Source organism: Lynx canadensis, chromosome B3 (genome assembly GCF_007474595.2).
Source record: "Lynx canadensis isolate LIC74 chromosome B3, mLynCan4.pri.v2, whole genome shotgun sequence".
Classification (NCBI taxonomy): Eukaryota; Metazoa; Chordata; class Mammalia; order Carnivora; family Felidae; genus Lynx; species Lynx canadensis.
The window spans coordinates 120,931,457-120,953,546 of NC_044308.2; the positions used below are offsets into that span (position 1 = coordinate 120,931,457).

A 22,090-nucleotide genomic window follows, 5' to 3' on the forward strand; every position below is an offset into this window, starting at 1 on the left:
CCAGCTGGGACTACCAATTAAGAGTTCATCTGGTATAATTTTACTAGATTCCTTTTTATATGTTATATACTCTGGCTATTTTTTAAAAATTGTGGTAAAACATACATAACAGAATTTGCAGTTTGAACCACTTTTAAGTGTACAATTAACTGGTTTCTAAAACTTTTATTCATTAGTATCAGTTCTAGTCAACAGATATTTAATGGCCATCAGCTAAGTGCCTTGTGCTGAGGTTAGTAGATCAGTGGAAAATTATGAAAGGAGTATAAATATGGTCCCTGTTCTCAAGGAGATTAAGCCTCATTAGTGAAACAAGATATATGTATACCAGTTAAATAATGATTCATGGTCAGTAAGGCCTCGAATGTTCAAGGAAAGCTTTGTGTAAAGGTGAGAATCAACTTGGTCCTTCATCGGGTAGGGTCTGTCTAGTTTGAGAGGAAGGAGGAAGTGGGCAACTAAAATCTCAGGCCAGCTGTTTCAGCGTTCAGTCCATTGTCTTTCATACAATCTTTTGCTTTTTTCCAGCCATGAAGCACTCACTGTTTTGTTTTTAAGTTAAGCTGACTATTCTGATGAGGGAATATATTATTAGCAAGAAATTAATATTTAAAAAAATCACAGAAATCAAACTTACCTAACTTGTGATACAGACACTTAAAATCCAGAATTATAGTGATAGAAGGGTTAAAATCCCTATTAAAATTCTGTGCAAATATCTGTGTTCATGCAGCATTAAACTTTTCAGTATATTACCACTTGGGAGTAGGTATTTCATTAGTGAGTTTAGAACAATTGCAGTTATAGTTTTTATGAAAAATAATTGTACAAAAATCAGCATGCAATGAAACACATTTATTGAAATTAATCTTGAGTGTCTGCTATTCTGAAATTAGGTAAAAAGTTTAGAATGGGTATAGATTGTGCATAAAAAATGAGTTATGGTTAATCCTGAATTATCTTGTACTTGACAGTTGATGACAAAGGATGGTACCTGTCTTGTTAGTGTATGTCTGTAATGGGTCAGGGATTTTATCTGGGCCGAACATAATGTCTTACAATAAGAATAACAAAGTGAAAACAGTGTTTTTTCTTTCTCACATCTGCAGACAGGCAAACATACACTTGGGACCCCCATGTTCACGTGACATCAAGAGGAAACGGAAACCTGTGGCCACAGCATCTCTGTCTAGCCCAAATGCAGGTAACTGTATGTAGTTATCATTTCTTGAGCACTGGTTGCGTGTCAGGCGCTAAATTATGTTTTATATACCTTTTCATCTAACCTTTATAATAAGGTAGGTCATTTTATTCCCATTTTGTATGGGAAAATGAGAACGTGAGAAAGTAATTTGCCCAAGGTCATGTACATGGTAAGAATTCAAACCCAGCTCTCTCTAACCTAGAAGTCTGTGCTTTTTCACTGTGTCCTGTGGCTTTCTTGAGTTTGAATCCCAGTATTCCACTGGATCAGCAATCTTTAGTCATCTGTGCTTTTGTTCTACCACAGACAAGGAAGTTAGGTCTGTGTTAATGAAAATCCAGATAGGATGGTGGTGTAGTCAGTAGTCAGGGAGCCACATGGATTTATTTACTTTCTTATTTGGTTCACAGTACAGTGCATTCTCACTGTTCTTATTTGTAGTAGAGTGCTAATACTTTACCATCCGTGGAATTTCTATTTAAAAACTATTTTTAGGGGCACCTGGGTAGGTCAAGTCGGTTGAGCATCCGGCTCTTGATTTCAGCTCAGGTCATGATCTCACGGTCGTGGAATCGAGCTCCGTGTCCAGCGCAGAGCCTGCTGGGATTCTCTGTCTCCTTCTACCTCTCTCCCCCACTCGCATGCTCTCTCCCGCTCTAAAAAAACAGCTTTCAAGTTAAAACCTGTTCATTTTCGGGGCAAAACCAGTTGATTAGAAACTGAAATCGTGGTTCTCTTTGGTGAGCAGTAGTGACCAGGAGAGGACATGAGGAAGTCTTCTAGGAAAGGCTGTATGTCATCAGCTAGGTAGGGTTACATGAATATATACATATGTAAAACTTCATTGAGCTGTACATTAATGATTTATGTACTTTACGTATGTTGTTCTTAAAAAAGGGGGGATGACTATTATTTATATCAGAGAGAATATCGGATGTTTGTAGGTATTTTTCTTTGGAGTTAAGAGAAAGTAGTTAAACATAGTTGGTAATCAGGAAATTTTTGTGTTATTTCAATACAGTTTAGGATGAATTGCTCTGGGTAAAAAGATCATATCTATTTGTAGGATCTGTCAGAAATACCTGCAGTTATTTTCTTGATGATGGTGAATTCACCCTGAGGGAATTGAGTATATCATAGATTATTTTATTTTCTTCAGAAAATACTACATATTATATAGATCAGAGCAGTTGATAGCTGAGTAAAGAGTAAGCCTCAGAAAGATGGGGAACTCTGTCCCCCCCCCTTAGTAAATTTCAGTATACATTGAAATTGACTTTCAGCTTCTGTTTGGGGTGGCTACTGGACAATCTTATCACCGATCTGGTAATTATAATAATTTTTTCCAGTGATTTCTACATGGCCATGCCCTGAGCTGATTACTTTCCATGCATTATTTCACTTAATCTTTGCAACAACTTATAAGGTAGATGCTGTTTGTATTCCCAATTTACACATGAGCACATTGAGGCTTACAGAAGTTAAATCACTTCCCCGAGGTCACATGGGTGATAAATTGCAGTGCCAAGGTCAAACCGGTTTCCCTAGGACTCTCGAGCTGCCTTCTTACACACTTCAGGTGTTCTGTGTTATATAAAGTAGAATTTGTTCCAAACAGTGACTGTATCAAAACCCACCCAGATCCTCATTCACTCTATGGTATTGAAAACATTAAAACAATCTCCCCTTTTTATCTTTTTTTTCCTCCTTAATATCTAGCTTCCATTTTTAGGTTTTAATTGTTCATAAGACAAGAACTGTTGAGAAGAGTTTAAAATCCTTGTTCCATACTCAAATCAGGAAAGGTACTGGGAGGTATTGAATAAGACTTGGGGCATTAAACATTTCTCCTACTGAGCTCAACCCCTCCTCTCACTTGTTGACTAAGGTCTGCTTCACTGAACATTTTTTTTTTTTTTTTTCTATCCACAACCCGAGTGCCCCATGGAGGTGAAGGACATAGCCCGAGCCCGCACCATCAGTCAGTAGAACAAATGGGCTTGCTCTGCCTAACATCGGGCCATCTCGGATTCCACCTCTTTTATAGAAATGAGTGATGAAGAGAGGTGCGTTCCGCTTTGCCGCTGTATTAATACACATCAGGGGCCAGCTCCTGGCACTAAATCACGCTACTGCATACATCTGTTATCGGACTCTTCACCAGTGTGATGAACAAGACTGCAGATAGAGGCTTCCTTGTGTCATTCTTTATAGGATTTTCCTAAAAGAATAAATAGCTCAGATCTCTGCCAACACTCTCCCCTGTCACTGTGATGAATTCAGCTTCTTTCTTAAACATGCAGCCACAAATCTTTTTCCTTTTCCCCTCCCCCACTGGTAGAAAGTTTTGAGTTGAGATTGACTGAATTTAAAGGTATTAATAAGGCTAGAGAGGTGAAGAGCGGAAGGGAGTAGCTTGTCTTGTCTTTTTATATTAATACTAAGAAAAGCCAGGGGAAAAGGCCTTTCCATTAGGTCGTTAAATAGATTTTGAAAGTGTAGCACCTTTATTTTCTTCTTTTTATGTCCACTTCCCTTCTCTTTATGACTTTATAACGTACACAGGTGTCTGGCACACAGAGCCACCTTTGGAGTTTAGCAAGAAACTGTGTAAACTGGCTTCTGTTTCGATAGCACCAGAACAGGGAAGACCCAGTAAGTCTGTCCCTCGTGCTCAAGTGAATTTGGTGGATATGCTCTTAAAGAATGTAACTGGAAAAGAAAAAATGGGTTATTTTCTCTGAGGTTCAAGATCTTAAGTAGTTATAAGAAAACGTAAGGAACACAGCTAAAAACTAGGTTTCATTTCTATGAGATGATTTTCTTCATTAGAATGATGGAATGGAGGCTTTGGTGTACAAATCCTATTCCTTCAAAAATTAAACACCTGGCTTCGGGTAAAGGAGAGTTGGGGGGTGGTATGACGCTGTATTCAGAGCCCTGACTGTGTTGGCCATCCCCAAAGCCTCTTCTGACCTTCCTGTCTCTGGGACCAGATATGTGTCCTTAGAGCATCAGTTGGAAGGGTACTCAGCAGTTCCAAATACCAGGCCATTGATGCTAGAGACACATTTGCAAGGGCAGGAGTTTCTGTCTGGTCTGCTCACTTCTGTACTCCTGGCATCTAAAATAATACTCTGCCCGGAGAATGATCTCACTAGATAGTTTTCATGTGAATAAGTGAGTACAATCTTAAAGTTGAAACACGAGTTATTCTGAAAATTACTCTGACCCTGTGACTGGATTCAGTAGTTCCACTGTAAGTTGGCCTTGTCCCAGGAGTCATAGGGCAGATTCTTATCGCCCCTTTTTGTTTTTGTTTTTTTTCTTACTGCCCCTTTTTAAAGTTAAAAATGTTTTTTAGTAAATATTGAATGGCTATGAAAGAAGATTTGTAGACGATCTGTAAGGTGTAAAGGAAAACAATATAGCAAATATCCACATGCCTACCATCCACTTTAAGAAAAAGACCAGCACCTTTAAAGTCTTCTTCTCACTGTCCTTGGAGCTCACCATTGTCCTGATGTGGTTTTTTGTTATATTATTAAGTGTTTTTTAAAAATCATTTGTCATTCTTTGGGGTTTGTTTTCAAATTGCTTTAACAGACATATGCTCTCTAAGCAATATATTGTCTAGTTAGCTGTTTTAGAAGCTTGTGTTAATGGAATGTCCTATTTTATACAAGTTTCACCCAGTTGTATTTGAGATTCGCTCACATTTTGTCCTGCCAAAATCCTTCTTTTTTCTGCCGTATGTACGGTATTCCGTTGTATGAATATGGTGAGTATACTACAATTAAACATTCCTAATGGACATTTGGATTATATCCCATTTTATGCTATTGTGAGAAATACTGCATTGTTCTCTGGGAGAACATGTGCCAAAGTGTCCCTGGGCCACTTCACACTCCTTAGGATGGCTGTGTCAGGGAACAGGGAACAACAAATGTTGGGAAAGATGTGAAGAAATTGGAATCTTGTGCATTAACGGAGGGTATGTAAAATAGTGTAGCCACTGTGGAGCCCTGTGGTGGTTCCTCAAAATTGTAAACGTAAAACTGCCATGTGATCCAGCAATTCTGCTTCTAAGTGTATACTCAAAAGAATTGAATGCATGGATTCAAACAGATAATTGGACACCCGTGTTCATAGCAACATTATGCACAGTAGTCAAAAAGTGGAAACAACCCAAATCGATAAATGTATAAATCGATAAACAACATGTGGTATATACACACAGTGGAATATTATTTGGCCTTGACAAGGAAGGAAATTCTGACATGCTACCGCATGAATGAAGACATAACCCTAGGAGCGCCTGGGCGGCTCAATCGGTTAAGCATCCGACTTTGGCTCAGGTCGTAACTTCACGGTCTGTGAGTTTGAGCCCCGCACCGAGCTCTGTGCTGACAGCTCGGAGCCTGGAGCCTGCTTCGGATTCTGTGTCTCCCTCTCTCTCTCTCTGCCCCTCCCCCACTCGCTTGCTCTCTCTCTCTCGAAAATGAGCATTAAAAACAAAAAGACATAATGCTAAGTGAAATCAGTCAGACATAAAAAGATAAATACTATATGATTTCAGTTATATGAGGTACCTAGTATGGTCAAGTATGTAGAAACAAAGTAGAATCATGGTTGCCAAGGACTGGGGAAAGAGGAGAATAGGAGTTACTATGTAATAGGATAGCGTTTCCATTTGGGATAGTGAAGAAGCTCAGGAGTGGGATGGTGGTGATGGTTGTGCAGCATCGTGAACGTACCTGATGCCTCTGAACTGTACACTTGAAATTTGTTAACGTGGGAAATTTTATGTTATGTGTATTTTACCGTAATAAAAAATACAGAGCAAAAAACCAGTTTTCCTAGGATAAGAGGTGTTTTCCCACTGCGGCTGAATACCATATAGTAACGTTAGATTAAGTTTCGTGAAATTTATTTTCAGCTAAATATGAGTGAGTGAGCATGTTTTGTGTGTGCATGTGCATGTGTGTGTAAGAGAGACAGAGAGACAGATTGGGGTTGTGGTGTCAAACGTATTTCTTACTGCTATGGGTGAGGTTCCAAAATGTTTGAAATCTGTGTCATAGAATAATAGCCTGCCGTGAGAAATTCATGTTTGAATATGTATGTGGGTGTGCATGTAAAGCTAAAATAAATTCTTGGGTTCACTCTGATATATATTACTCCTTTTCGTTAGAAAAAAATACCGGTCTTGGCCTACTAAATTGATTTGGTGACCCACAATTTGAAAATTACTGTTCTGGTTACATTCCTAGGAGATGAATTATTGAGTGACAAGGTAAAAACAAACATTTTCTAGATTTTGCTGTATTTTAGTGTATATCCGTTCACTCTGAACAGAGTGGGTGTGATGGTGGTTTGTACCACTCTGCTCGGGTATTTGGAAATGTGAGGACACTGTTTGGTCATCACAGTGACTGAGGAGTGCTTTTGGCATTCAGCGGATGAGGTCCAGAGTGGAAGTGCCCTAAAGTATACAGGGCAGCCCTGCACAAGCAACGATTGTCGTGTCCAGAATATCTTCGGTGTCCTTGTCGAAAAACACTGGGCCTGACTGTGTAGTTTTTCTACCATTTTTCTTTTTGTATGCTATTTATTGGTAACACTGTATTATTGGAGGCATGGGCTGTAACAAGCCTAGGGCTTGAAGTCCGGAATCAGAGTTTGAATCTTGCTACTTAACCAGCTCTGTTGTGTCCCTGAACAATGTATCTGCTTGTCTCTCTGCCTCAGTTTTTTGATCCAGAAAATGGAGATGACAATACCTACTTCCAAGGGTTTGCCTTAGGAAATAAGATTATAGTTGTAGAGTATTTACAAGCTCATAAGTGCTCAATAAATGATAATTACTACATTATGAATTTGTACTGCTGTATTTATTTGTTCAGTTAAACCCATTTTCTCAGGTAGAGACATACTTACCTTACTTAAATCTTGCCTTATTATTTTTTTTTTTTTTTTTTTTTGGAAAGGAAAAAGAGAAACCTTATGTGGCCACTTGGGTTAATAGAGTATAAAATAAAAGGATTCAGAGAAATTTGCCTTGAAGTGTCTCTTATTCTAATTTGTCTCCCCTTGATCTTTTCTTCCTTATTTTTATTGTAACCACCTTCCCAGTTCACGTGGATGTAGTGGAGCCAACCACACCAGCATCGCAGGTCCAGAAATCTCCAAACCCTGAGTGGTTGGTCAGGACCTCTGCCGCAGAGAAAGCTACTGACTCCGCTGCAGCTACGTTTTTTAAAATGCCACCAGAAAAGAGCCCTGGATACAGCTAGAGGGCAGGAGCCCACCCACCGGGAGCCACTGGGTGTCATGCAACGCATCCTAGACGTGGTGTCACAGAGCCTTGCATATCGCAGTTGACATTCCCAGTCCTTTTACCGCCAGGATGACCCCTCTTCAGACAAAGCAGTGGACTCTTTCTCTTAGAAAATCATGTTGTGCAAATCTGGTTTAAAAAAAAAAAAATTAGTAAAGTATTGCAGCAGCAGTTTAAAACAGAAAAAAAAAAAGTCATCCTCTGCTATTTGTTACATTGCTGTCGTTGTCCCAACAGTTACCTGCAGCCCCGTTTACAGAGCTGTTGCTTTTTGCGGGTATGTCTCTTTCCTTGAAAAACTAGTAACTGCTTTTGCATACTTTTTGTGTAGAGGTTTTAATATCATTTGAGGAAGTCCCAAATTGGTAGCCAGTTCTAGACAGATTTAAACACTGAGTTAAGACCGGTGTGTGGAATTGCGTTTGCAGAGACAAGGTTTGCCTTTGAGCCTGGTCTTGATTCACTGATCGTGCCAATAAGCTAAATCCATCAAGTTCTCATTTTGGAGCCTCAGAGGAGACCCCAGCGGCCTGGACAGCGGGAACTTCTTCCAGTTTTCTAAATGGCCTAATGGGATCTCCAGCAGATGCATTTGTACTTGGCCTCGTCTCCAAAGTTGGTGTTCTCCTGCAAGAGGATGTCTGTATTCATGATGTAATGAAGAAAATGGTTTAGTTGTTCAACAAACTTAAAATAGTCAGTGGATTATGTCTTAATACTTCATGTCACAGTGTAAGCCTTTATGTACTAAATGGGAATTTTATTGTTAGTTTATAGGTCAGTAACCTGCAGCAGAAATTCATACTCTGTTATAATAATGGCTTCTTGGGGCCGTACTTTGGGGAGAAAAATGTCTTTTTGACACGCCTTTATACTTGGCGTGTTTATGACGGCTCAGCTGCGTGTGGAGTTATGTATACAGCCATGCCTGGAGTTGGATGCCGCTTTGTCAGAATGAGGAATAAGTGACTGCCTGGAACCGCTGGGGAAAAGCCACCTTTTCTAAAAAAGTATTATCAAGAGTGTCTGTCATTCAGAGGACTGGTTGGCAGAGCGTTCTTTTTTGTACGAATTGAGTACATTTACTCTGAAATGTACAGAAACTGTTTTCAAAGTGCCCACTGCTCTGGAACATTCCAGAGGAACTCCCAGCCCCGCGCCTGGATATTTTCTGTGCTTGAATAGGTGCTGAGTGTCAGGACAGAGCCTCCTTTTCGCGAAACGCAGTTGTCCCTCCTCCTCACACAGAATGTGAGGGTGGGCTGCTCTATCACGTTCCCTTTAAAAATGGTAGTCCTCTCCAGTGCCAAGTCTAGGGTTTCCTTGTTGATGGGTGGGTGTGAGTCTAGTTGGAAAGGGGGACTTGAAGGTAATTTACGTAGCCCTTTTCTGTAACGGAGAACGGAGAACATGTCAGCTGTAACAAGGGGTATGGTGGAGGGAGGGGCAGGCGGAGATTGTGAGGTGAGGGAGTGGCGTGAATGCCAACCCAGCATCTCTGGGAGCCACCCCTGGTTCTCATGCAGTAGTGAGTGTACTTCCCTTCCCTGGGGCCTGTAGCCGTGGCAGTATAAGAGATAAAGTGCCTGTTGAATATGAAATGGCACTACCAAGTTGTTTTAGTGACGAAGGTTGGCTTGATTGTCCTGTGTGCATTCAAACCTAGTCCCCGTCGTGTCCTGAGACAAATCTCTAATGTAATTAGTTGGATTTAAGGGAGAAATCCATGGACATAATTTTACTTTCTTTGCACTAAAGCTCTGGCTGTTGTAGAGATGGGTCCTGTCATCATAGCCTATTCAGACTTCCACAGTTCAGGGCGAGTCTTATGGCCTAGCAGTTCTCCTTTCTACCTGTGATTACAAATAATTTACATAGACAACTTTATTTACATTTTAAACATCTGTGTGATGTAAGGGTAGGTGACTGCTGCCATTTTTCAGAGACCAGAAATAAAGTTTAGCACCTTGCCCAGAAATCACATAATCAAGCCAAAACTGAAATCCCAGATTTTTGGACTTCCTCTGCCCTGGGTTATAATCTTTTGTTTTTCATTGATAGACCTGAGTGACTCGGAGACCCATAATTTTGAAACAGTGTGTCATGAACGTTTATCATCTTTCTTGGGCATGCTTTTCTACATATTTTGAGTACATTCAACAGGGATTACCCCCAAATGCCATATCTACCTATAAGTGGGGAAGAAAATTAGTTGCCTAAAAAATAGCCATGAATACTTTGCAACACAGGGTTGTCAGCTGTGCTCCTCATTTTAGGCTGCTGCATGAGCATGCTTACAGAATTATTAACCAACTTACTTTGCTTCTTTTCTGTATGAGTCAATTCCAGAGGAGTAACCTTAGAATGGGGTGTTTTTTGAATCTTAAATTTTAAATATCTTTTTTATATGGCCAAGTGTATGATGTCATACACCGAGAAAAGTCTGTTACCTTTCAACAAAAGATGTAATTTTACGATCAGGTTTTGTAGTCTGTTGAAAAAACTCTCATAGCATGACTTCCTTTGGGGATAATCATTGAGCTCACATGCATTTGATCTACTCAAAACTAGTAACTGAAGCTGAGTTGCACAGTTCTTGCTTATTTCAGGGTTCTGATTTATCCTAGCCGGCTATACAGCCTGCCTGTCTGAATCCTAACCTGTATTTTCCACGGTGGGCACAAGTCAAGACATTATCTACTTGCATGAGCATCATTCATAAAAACTAGTTTTGCTTATGAATTTAAGGGAATTGGAGATTATTTTTCATTTTAAGGGAACAGGTTCATTTGCATCAACTCTTGTGTTACTTTTTGGTAAGAACTGTGCAGAATAGGGAATTAGCTGTTTCCGTGGTGCCAAATTTGGGAGGGGCAGGGTGTGGTCTCTATTGAGCGGTGTATGCTTAATAGGGCACATTTAACCTTGAATTCTTTTGAAATCAAATGCAGTTGAAAATATCAGACGACATTGTTTTGCTGGGCTGTGAAACAGGCTGCGAACAAGGCCATTTTGGCAGTAAAGTGACCAAAAGCTGAAATAAAACTTCTTAATCTGTGATGCTTGTGGCATCCTTTGCTAAGTCAAGCTCCACACCGAGGACAGGTAATTAAACTACTTAGGAATTCCACATAGATGGCTCTGATCTGTCCCTGTATTTTGGAATCAGAGACATAGTCTAGACCCACAGCATTGGAGGTTGTCGAGCTGCAGAGGAGCAGAGTCACCACAGAGGTCACTTAGAGTGGAACAGGTTACGGTGTCAGGAGGAAGGAGCTAGGCTGGCAGTGTCATTGCTGGTGTGACGGCTACTCCACTTTGGCTCTAAGGCTCCTGGTGATGTTTGATTTCATTTCTGGTCTTCTCTCTATTTTGACTTCATTCCTCTGGTCAGAGCCACATGCTTTTTGTTTCCTGAGGCGAAGACTATGTAAAAATCTTAGCATTACGAGCCACATTCAGTGTTCCCTAAGTCTGGTGAAATTCAGCCGAGCCGGCGTGAGAACGGACTGGCCTACTCTAGCAGCTGTGGATACAGTCTAGCTGGGGGCAGAGTTTACAGGGTGTGTCATGATTCATGTGGTGGCCGGAGGGATAGTAAAAGCAGTTTGCCCCTGGTGTCAGCTGTTACCTTTGTTAATACTTGAGCTGTCTCACTTGTTGGTATTTGCTTATCTCCCGCGCCAGCTGATGGAGTTACTTACTGATGGTGGCGGCAGTCAGGATGGGCCCTTACCCCATCAAGCAACAGTACTGAGGGAGTTGTTGGGTTTTGCCAATGCACTAAACGCAAGGTGGCCCAGAGAGGCTTTCACCTACATTAAGATCCCAAAAGAGATGAATGTCAAATGCCCGAAAACAGCAATGTGGAATAGACACAAGGAAAATGAATGATGCTGCTGAAGCGTATGGATCTGTAAGGTTTTTAGCAAGCCCAGCAAAACAAACTTCTGGCCAAAAGAAATTTTCCCGCCACTGCACATAGGCGTGTTAAGCACCTGGGGAAATTGCCAAGTTTTCGGAACGTAAGCTTTTCAAGCATAGTATTGAAGAATGAGGCAGATCCTGAAGATGTTCACCGGGGAAAACAATCTTGGCAAGGTTCAGAAGTAAGAAGGCATGACGAAGAGAAGGAGACATGCTTAGAGCAGAGGTGCTGGGGCCTGTAGACGGACAGCAGCAGCACGTCCTTGCCCCAACCACACATACTGGACCAGAAATGGAGGGTGGGTTGGGCAGTCTTACAAGCCCTCCGGGGGACTCTGGTGCACGCTGACATTTGTGAACCACAGGCTTTGTATAGTTAAACGTTTTAAGATGTTGGTGTCCCTCTAAGCTGTAAGGTGCACTTACATTTCTCTCCACAAGTATAGACGTGTTTTGTATATGATTCTTTGCAGAAATTGTTAATGTCTTTATTTCCCATACTTTTTCCCTGAAGCTCCTAAAAGATCTCCTGGAAATATTGGGAAAGGATGATGGGGAGAAAAATGTCATCAAGGCCATATTTAGATGGATGGAAACAACCTTTCACGTGGGTTAAAATATAACAGTGAATTTTCAGTCTGTGCGTGATAGTCATTTTTCACAACAGACGGCAAAACATTTGTGTAACGTACAGCCGCCTATGATTTCATGATACTTGTTCATTGCATCTTAATTTCCTGGGAAAGTGTTATGTCTTTTCTGGCATAATAATGACGAAGTCTTTAGAGTGTGGCTCACGAAAATGAAAATAATTGGCGGAAGAGACCATCCTGAGTACATAGTGTTGTGGAATAAATCCTTTTTGAGCTATTGGTGATCTTTTGCTAGAACTTAATCACACCCTATTGTCTTTGTGTTACATTTCAGTGATTCTGCAGAGGTTGGTGACCAGCAGCAACAGAATGTTGTATATTTTTGTGTTGTCTGACTCAAGGATTCAGCATTTCCAAATACGGTACTCGAGTCCTAAAGCTTTGAAATGAAATTGCGACCATTTCTTTCTTTGGGTTTTATTTGCACAAATAAGGCTAGGCTGTAATTTATTACTAAAGCCTGCGAGCCCAAGATTTTCTCTGGGAATATGTGTGGCCAACGAGGACTTCTCTGGTATCATGTCCTCAGGTACTCACGTCGTCTTGTGCCCAGGTGTGACTTTATAAAGGTGATTAAGTGAGGGCACAGACAGGCCTGTGTCACCGAAAGAAAAGCTTAATGTTACAGTTCCCCTAGAAACAAGGCATGGCTTGCCCTGCAGGGCCACGGGAGGACAACCGGGTTTGGTCAAGAGGCAGAAGACGGGAGCAAGCAATAGGTTTAGGCCAGAGCCTCTGTTGGGGTTTCCACTATGAAGGCGGGGCAGGGCAGGGGGAACAGTTTGGAAATGGCTAGTTTGAATAATTCTGGGGCCTTTGGACCATAGTGTAGACTCTGGTTGCCTGGTACCTGGCCCTGGGGTGATTGCTTCCTGGAGTGGAACAGGCCAGATGGAGGGGGTATGGCTCCATCGTACCTGCTTAGTTTGCACATCAAAAGCGTGCTGCTGGCTGATTCCTTTGCTGTCTTCCTGAGAATCAGCCAGCCCTGGGAGAGGCAGTGTTTCCCTAGCCAGAAAGGGTTTTTAATCTGTTGAAACATTGTAGTGTACAGAAAATTAAAAAAAAAAAAAAAAACGGGATTAGCACACATGTTTAAGCTGTTAAGTTCTCCTTTCAATTTTTTCAGTCTTTTAAAACACCATGTGATTTTCCTCTTCGATCTTGAAAACCAGCTAAAAATACTTCTGACCAAAAATGTTGGTGTTACTAGATAGTATCAGGGTATGGGAATATAAAAAGAAGGTTTTCAAGATGTAAATTATGAGAAGTAATGTTTTCTTTCTCTGGAAGTGAGTTCTGACCCTTGCAGATCCCTCATTCAAATGTTTTTAATTGAGAAAGAGGAAACATCAGAGAACTTACAGATGGTTGCGGTGGCTTTGACTTAAATCAACCCCTTTCACTGTGTGTAGACCCTGCGTCTTGCCCCTCCCAGTGGGCCGGGTATCCCTTCGTGAACAGTTGTCATGATTGTGCGGACTCCTGCCACCCCAAAACCATGGTGACACTTAAAATTGCTCTCGATATTTATCCCACTCCTCTTGTCAGTAGCTATTGCAAACTGCGGCCATTTCAAATTCTGCTTACCCCCACCTTCTCTCAAGTTCAGCGGCCAATCTCCCCCATCCCCTAGCAGGTAACAGGCCATTAGACAGGAGTCCCCGGTCGCACACCCCTTACGTACACCCTTCCTCACCTCCTTCTTGCAAGTGCCTGTCATACCTAAGACAGATTCCTTCTCCTCTGTGCCTTGGTTCCCTCTCCTTTGATCAGACGACTTGCTCAGTCTAACTATAGCTTCTCACTCCTGGCACGTAGAGCTTTGCATTTGAACATGTTTTAAAGATTCCTTCTTCAAACAAAAATACCTTTCTCAGCCCTTTGAACCCCTTGGCTACCAAAAATACTGCCCTCACTCGCACTTCCTGTTCATTAATTCTCAGTCCACTGAAGCGGTAGTTTTTAACCCTGGCTGCACATTAAGACCACCTGGGGAGAGTTTTAAAAATCTTAATTCCCCCAACTGAACCACAGAAAAATCACATCAGAATGGGGAGGCGGGACAGGCTTCATTCTTTTTAAAGCAACGGTGCAGGTGGGGCTGAGAACCACCATACCAAAACCTGGCTGCTACATTCACTGCCATTAAAACTGTTTTCGCTGGGTTCACCAGTGATTTCCAGTTGTCAAAATTCAGTCCTTCGATGGATCATTATGATGTCATACTGTACAGTGACTTCCATTGTGGAATTGTCCCTGTTCTGACCCTGCTTTCTCCTGATTTTTCCCCTACTTCTTTGCTTTCTCAATCTCCACAGGTGGGAGGATGGGTGGGTGGGTCAGTCCAACGCAGACCGGATGTCCCTGTCCTCCCTTCTGATATTTCAGTTAACACCCGTGGGGTCACGCGCCCCTTTGCCATACCACCTAATGCACTGACTTAAAGCATGGACATAGAGTGAAGCATTTCATTAATAATTGGTGTAGACTTACAGGAAAGTGTGCTCAAGGTCTCTGCTCCTTCCTTTGTTTCTCTTTGTCTCTACTCCAGGCCCACATAGGTAGGAAGGTTGCTGATCACATTTGTCAGGTTCTAAGATTCGTAAGACCCCTATTTACTCTTGTGTTGCCATTCGTGAAAAGTCAGGCTTGAACTCTGGTCCCTCTTCTGCTTTCTCCTCTCCAGGGTCTTGGACCAGTAAGGAGGCCTGGGCCCACTTCTACATACAAGGAGGCTACCCCCACCTAGTGCTTTCAGTTTTTTTACTTTCTGCTTCTGGTAAGAGTTTAGTTTGGGCATGAGACAGACTCATTTCCTCACCGATGTTTGACCTTCGGTACCACGTTGGATCTTGGGGTTTCAGGCCCTAGCCCTACTCCTAGTAAAGTGGACCTCGATTTTCTACTTTATTGCCATCACTGCATGCTGCCTCGGAAACTATATGTAGGGGTTCCACCCTCACCAGAAGGGATCCTGTGTGTTCCTGGCTTCTTTGAATCACTAGTTTCTGATTCGAAATCTGGGATGAGGGATCTGATTAGTACTCATGTGCCTATCTATCCTAGCTGCAGGAAGTGAGGATGAGTTATCTGGAATGTGTAGCTTCTGTTGGGGTTGGATGAATTCCTCATCCATAGATTAACTTGCTCAAAGTCACATAGCTAATATTGAAGCCAGCATTCACACTCTGTCTTTTTGGTGCTAGACTTTCTGTTCCCAGCAACACTCTTTGCTGCCTCTTTTCACAATATAAATGAACTATTGGTGGCCACGTATATGTGAAATAAACTATGTGCCACTGGTCCCAGGGCTGGGTGTCTCGTGACACCCTTTTATTCCATTTACCTGTTGCTCCTGGTGAGCTGTTTATCAAAGCAACCGTGAATGGGCTCCTGTGCCTACATCATTGAAAGAAGATAGGCAATTTCTGTGGCATCTTCTTAAAATGACCTATTCTTGTTTTTGGAAGCTACTAGAGCAAAAGTCAATAAAATCTTCCAAACCTATGGCAGGTGTTGTCCTTTGTATGCCAAAGCAAGATGGATCCCTAAGGCGTGAGGACACGTACTTTGAATTGTTAATGGTAGTGATGGACTGTTCTGAACGTTCTGCTAAACGCCTCGTAGACCTGCTAGCAATATAGCTGTCTTAACAGTTTGGGCCTTAATAAATGTCCCTTCACTCAGTAGATGTGAATAGAACACATTTTATGCCAAGCACCCAGCTTGCTGCTGAATATACAAAGAAGAAAGGCATTCCTGCTGTTATGATATTATTCATGGTCTTCTGAGGAAGAGACCAGGAAAGCAAATATTGTGATGTAGAATGATAAATTTTGAGATAAGAATACCAGGGTATCTTGGCAGCAAGGAGGAAGGCACCCGAACTCAAACTGAGTAGAGGGAGGATTTGAAAAATGCTGGACCACGTTCTGAAGGATGAACAGGAAGTTCAGTGAAGACGAGAGAATGAGGCCATCCTGCCTAAAGAGCATGGTTTGTATAGGGCACTGCATGTCTTGTGGTATGGCTGACAGCATAAAGGAGCAGGGAGAGGTAGGCAGGAGGCCAGTGAAGGACCCTGTGTAAACTGGCTTGCTTGTCGATTTGGAGAGCTGTTACAGTATTCCTCTGCTGGGCAGTCATGGAAAGCCTACTGCAACTGGCCCATTGTGCAAACAAAGCCAGAACTGAGATGTGACCAGGTTTCCATCTCCTCGATCACCTCCCTGGAAAATATAACCAGATCCATCTATTTGTGGGAGCTACTGACCTGCTTAGGAGTAGAGGAAGCTGAATTGGAAATAACAGTTTGCACCATGGCTGACTGAATCCTTCATGTGTTCTATCCTGATGCCAGGCTGAAGTTATTCCTCTTAAACCACCTTATCTTGGTAGAATTTAATGCACACTGCAGTCATCTTAATTCCTAGTACTGTTCTTCAGTAGCAAAGTTGCTATTCTAAAACTATGTGTTTGGAGATTTTTTTGTTTCTCAGTGGTGACCATAAATTTGTGTTGATCAACTCACACTCTATATTGGGAAACTCTGCAATCTTTGCAATTTCAAGGCTGCAGAAAGTATCCATAGGATAGAATGAATGCACCTGGCCCATATTAAGCATTGATTTTGGTCTCATTAATTCCATGCTGTAAGTAAAGTTAGCTGAACCCTTTGAAATGGTGTAAAATGGAACCAATTAATTGGTTTTGGCCAACAGTGGTGATGAATGGCCCTTTTTCTGGTGTTCCACAGTAGTGTGACTTAGAGCCTCCTCTCCACATTCTTTGGAGCTCTTGATTCAAACCCTTTTTTTAAACAAAAAATCTTTTAGTTTGAAATAAGTTTAGACCTAGAGGAAAGCTGCAAAAATAGTACAGAAAGTTGCCATATGCCCTTCTCCCAGCTTCTAGTGTTAACAACTTACATAGCCGTGATACGGTTATTGAAACCAGGAAATTAACGTTGACACAATCCAGTTAACTAAACTACCTGCTTAGTTGAATGTCATCAGTTCTGCCTGTTACGTCCTTTCTCTGGTTAAGAATTCAACCCAGGATCCATTTGTATTTGGGTCTGTTTCTGGGCTTTGGGTTCTATTCACTGGTCTGCTTATCTCCTTGTACACAGTAGCACACTGTTTTCAATAATAGACACTTTATAGTATATTTTAATATCTGGTAGAGCTAGTCCCCTGTTATAATTTTTCTTTTCCAGTGTTTTCCTGGCTATTCTTAACATGTTTGTTTTTCCGCGTAAACTTTAGTATCAACATGTCTAACTGAGATTGCATTACATTTATTAGCTTACTTAGAACTGACATCTTTACAGTGTTGAGTTATCCAAGTTACCCAAGAACAGGGGATGTATTTCTACTTGTTCAAGTCTATTTTTGTGCCTTTTCAGTACTGTTTTAAAGTTTTCCTTGGATAGGTAGTACGTATATCTTATTAAGTTTATCCCCTTGTATTCAATTCTTTCTTGCTACTAATGGGGTTTTCTCTGCTATGAGGTCTTCTACTTGGTTATTGTTCTTATATATGCCTTTTGATTTTTGTATATTAACTTTATATCCTACTGCCTTCCTGAATTCTTTTGATTTTGGGGTGACTTTTATCACTGATCCTCAAGGGTCAAAAAAAAATCTTTCTAAATGTATTGAACAGTAGCAAGAAATGAATCTGTAGAAGTCGAGAGTGCTTTGAAAGCTTAACTTTGGGTGGCAAGTGAGATGAAAGCCACCTTTCACCCTGAAAGTATCTGTGGAGACCTGGTCCCTTGAGTCTCTGTCATGGTGACTGTGATAGGTGCCAGAGGTAAAGCAGGGCCTACTCAAAGCAGAGCGTTTAGCCTGAGATCTCCCACGAAACAGGGACCCTCAAAGTGCTACCCTCACAGTGTAAGCATCAACACTAAGTAAACCCACCAAGCAGAAATAACAGCAAGATAGCATGCCTTTATTGATATTGGCCTTGGGTGGAGGAAAAATTTGTTTGTTTGTTTGTACCTTAAATGTTTAGCAAGTTGTCCCTTATAGAGTTTATGGCCTAAGTTCATCCTACTGGTATGGTCCAAAATACTGCAAATGGGAATTTCATTTACAATAAACCTAGGTCAGTAGTGACCTCAGAGGCCTAGCACACACAGATTCTCTCAAAAGCAATAAAACTTCAATCAGGGTATCTAAGAACTACCACAGATAAAGTTAGAAAGAATATGAGTAGCTCACAGTTAAAAACCACAAACCAAAGGAGGAATCAAGGTCCCATGAGTGAGAGGCATCAGAAACAACATACAGGAGAGTCAGACTCACAGACACATTAGATATTGTACTTACTGCCACATGATATAAACTAAATGTTTTAAATATATTTCAAGAAATAAAAGAGAGACTTCAAAACACCAGGCTACAGAGGCACGTAATTTTGAAAGGAGGTGATGAGAGTTACAGTGTCCTACTGTCTTTCAGTTGTTCAGGAGGAGTTAGAGTCTTACCAATTTGGGGCCTTAGGTGGGTAGACATTTTAAAATATTTGGAGTAACCACTGAATAAATATAGAGAATATAGCACTTAAGTTAACATGGGAAGGATGATAAAAAAGAAGCTAGAAAGGTGAGAAAAACAAAAAGCATAAAATAAGATGGTAAAAGAATTCAAATATGTCAGTTATAAGTGTTAATGAACTAAACTCTGCAGTTGAAAGATAAAGCCTGTAATACTGGATTTAAATATCTACCTATATGCTATTTATGAGAGGTACTTGGAAAACTTAGTCACAGGAAGATTGAAAATAAAAGGATGAAAAAAATATAAGAGGAAGATATCAGAGAAAGTAATCTCTACGAAATTAGAAACTTCGGCTCCATTACTGATAAATGGTTCAATTTGCCAGACATACTGATTTTCAGCTAAGCTTGATAATAGAGCCTCAGTATATACATAAGCAAAAATTGGCAAAACTAAGTTTAAAATATCTTTTAGTAATTGATACAAGTGGACAGAAATTGTTACCTGCAAAATATACCAAAGCAAAATACAAGTGAAACAGGATAACATATTTGCAGTTTATTTCACACATTAAGGGCTAATATTCCTAATTTATGAACACCTTTTTAAGATAAAGGTTTTGGGGTTCCTGGGTGGCGCAGTCAGTTAATTGTCCAACTTCAGCTCAGGTCATGATCTCATGGTTGAATTTGAGCCCCATGTCGGGCTCTGTGCTGACAGCTCAGAGCCTGAAGCCTACTTTAGATTCCGTGTGTGTCTCTCTCTCTGCCTCTCCCCTGCTCATGCTCTGGCTCTCTCTCTCAAAAATAAAATAAAATAAAAAACAATTAAAAATTAAAGTGGTTTGGGGCACCTGGGTGGCTCGGTCGGTGGAGCATGTAACTCTTGATCTCACAGTTGTGGGTTCAAGCCCCATGTTGGGTATGGAGATTACTTGAAATCTTCAAAAAAATAAAAGTAGAGGAGATCCTATAGAAAAATAGGGAAGAGATATGAACAGTTTATAGGAAAAAAATGCAAATGTCCCTTAAGCATGTGAAAAGACAACTTAATTATTTGATTTTCACAACAACCTAATGAGGTAGATATTCTTATCTTCCCCATTTTTCAGAGAAGGAAACTGAGTTAAAAAGGTAACGCATTCTACCTGAACTCAGATACTAATCAGTTATGGTTTTAGGATTTGAATGCAGTCAGGCTGGCTCCAGATCAGAGTAATTCACCATGACTAAGTGAGGCTTGTTTCAAGAACACAAGGGTCATTTAATATTAGGACTAGCTGGGTGTTTCCTTAATTTGATAAAATATATTTATCTCAATCCAAAGCCAGCATCATGCTTAATTGAGAATTAGAGAAACAATTTTTTAAATTAAAGTCAGAAACAAGACAAAGATGTCCACTAATCATCACCATTGTTTAAAACTGTTCTTCAGGACTTAGACAAGACAATTAGACAAGAGAAAGAAATTAAAGGTAGAGAAATTAGGAAGAGAGGATAAAATTATAATTTGCAGATATGATTGGACTGTCAAGCTAGAAACTAAAAAGGAGTAACCAACTTAGAACAAACTTAGAAACGAAACAAGAATTTAATAAATTAGATGGGTACAAAAGTAATTTTTAGAATCAACAGCCTTTGTATACACAATGTCTGATTACATGCTACAAAGAAAGAAAAGACCCACTTTATAATAGCAGCAGAAAACAAAAGATATAAAATACTTAGGAATAAGCCCAAGAAGTAGAAAAGTTCAAAATGCTAATGAGGGACACAAAACAAGACTTGAACAAATGGGAAGAAATTCCATGTTCTCACACAAGAACAATGAGCCTTGTAATGACGTCACTCTCCTTAATCTATAAATTTGATGTGATATTCAATAAAAGTACCAGATTTTTAAAAAAAATTTTTAATGTTTACTTTTGAGAGAGACAGAGTGCAAGTGGGAGAGGGGAAGAGAGAGAGAGGGAGATATAGAATCTGAAGCAGGCCCCAAGCTGTCAGCACAGAGCCCAACATGGATCTCGAAGCCATGAACCGTGAGATCATGACCTGAGCCGAACGCTTAACTGGCTGAGCCACCCAGATGCCCCCTTTACCAATTAGATTTCTAAAAAAGATTTACACAAACTAATTCTGAAGTTCATATGGAAAACCAAGCAAGGATATGCAAGAAAGAAAGGGATGGTGATAGAAGGAGATTAACTCTATAGATGTTTAAAATTTATAAATCTATAGCAATTAAAACAGTGTGGTAATAATTTGTGAATAGCCAGATCAGTAGAAGAGTTCAGAAACAGGTCTAAATACATACGGGAATTGAGTGTATGATAAAGGTGGCTTTTCAATCAGTGAGGAAAAGACTATTGAGAGGGAGATCACTGGGTAGTGTTCTGGAAAAAAATTAAGGTGGATCCACACTTTACTCCTTATATCAGGACAACTTGCAGGCAGTTCTAAGGCTTAAGTGTAAAAAATAAAACTCTGAATGTACTAGGAAGAAAAAAGAAAATTTTCTTATGACTTGAGAATGGGAAAGGACTTTCTGAGTCTGCCACAAAACCCAACAGCCTTAGAAGAAATGATTGCTAGGTGAGACTTTGTAAAGATAAGAGAGCCTCTTCATGACAGTAGCATCATAAGCAAATGCAAATGAGAACCTGGGTGAGATATGTGTAACTCCACCAAGATAAGGGCTAATTTACCTAATTTTATAAAAGGAACCCCTCAAATCAAAAAGAAATAGATCAGCAATCCAATATAAAAATGGTCAAAAGAAATTAACAGATACTTCATAGAAGAGAAAATACAAATGACTCTTAAGCATGTGAAAATAATGTGAGCTAAAGCTCACTTGTAATAAAATAGATTTTTCACCTATCAAAAACAATAAGGTTTGATAATACACTATAATGGCAAGCATTGTAAGAAATTACAATGGACATTAGACAGTTATTTTGAACTAAATTACAAAAAAAAATTATGACATCAAAACTTGAAGAACAAAGCTAAAGCTGTACTTAAAGGGAAGTGTGTTTCTTTAAATCTGCATATAATAAAAGGAAAGAAAGGCTAAAAAACAATCTGAAGAGTAGAGTAGGAAATTTAATACTGGAAGAGGCACTTTCACACATTGCATAAATTAGTACAAACTGTGGACGCTGACAGTATCTATCAGATGACAGGTACATTACATCTTTTAACCCAACAATCCTAGGAATTTTTCCTACAGATACATTTGTATTATGTGCAAAATGACTTCTGAGCATGGCTGATCATTAGAATTCACTAGAGGTGAGTTAGTTTCACTGCACACTCAGGGGGAAGACACAGAAATGCTTGAATACAGAAGGTGAGGATCATTTGGGATCGTCTTAAAGAGGCTGCTTACCACATTGATACATATTTTTAAAAACCGAACTATATGTTGCTTTCAAGGGGCACACTTTTTA

At 40.3% G+C, this 22,090-nt stretch overlaps 1 protein-coding gene across 4 annotated transcripts in view; it reads left to right on the forward strand.

Moving 5' to 3' along the window:
• GPATCH2L (G-patch domain containing 2 like) overlaps positions 1-12,341 on the forward strand; it is a 57,429-nt gene extending 45,088 nt beyond the window's left edge. For all 4 annotated transcript variants that reach the window (XM_030319634.1, XM_030319630.1, XM_030319632.1 and 1 more), the window contains 2 exons: positions 1,110-1,204; positions 7,340-12,341. In XM_030319634.1, coding sequence (XP_030175494.1) covers positions 1,110-1,204; positions 7,340-7,500 — 256 coding nt within the window. In that variant the 3' untranslated portion in view covers positions 7,501-12,341. The remainder of the gene's footprint in view (positions 1-1,109; positions 1,205-7,339) is intronic.
• The last annotated feature ends 9,749 nt before the right edge of the window (positions 12,342-22,090 follow it).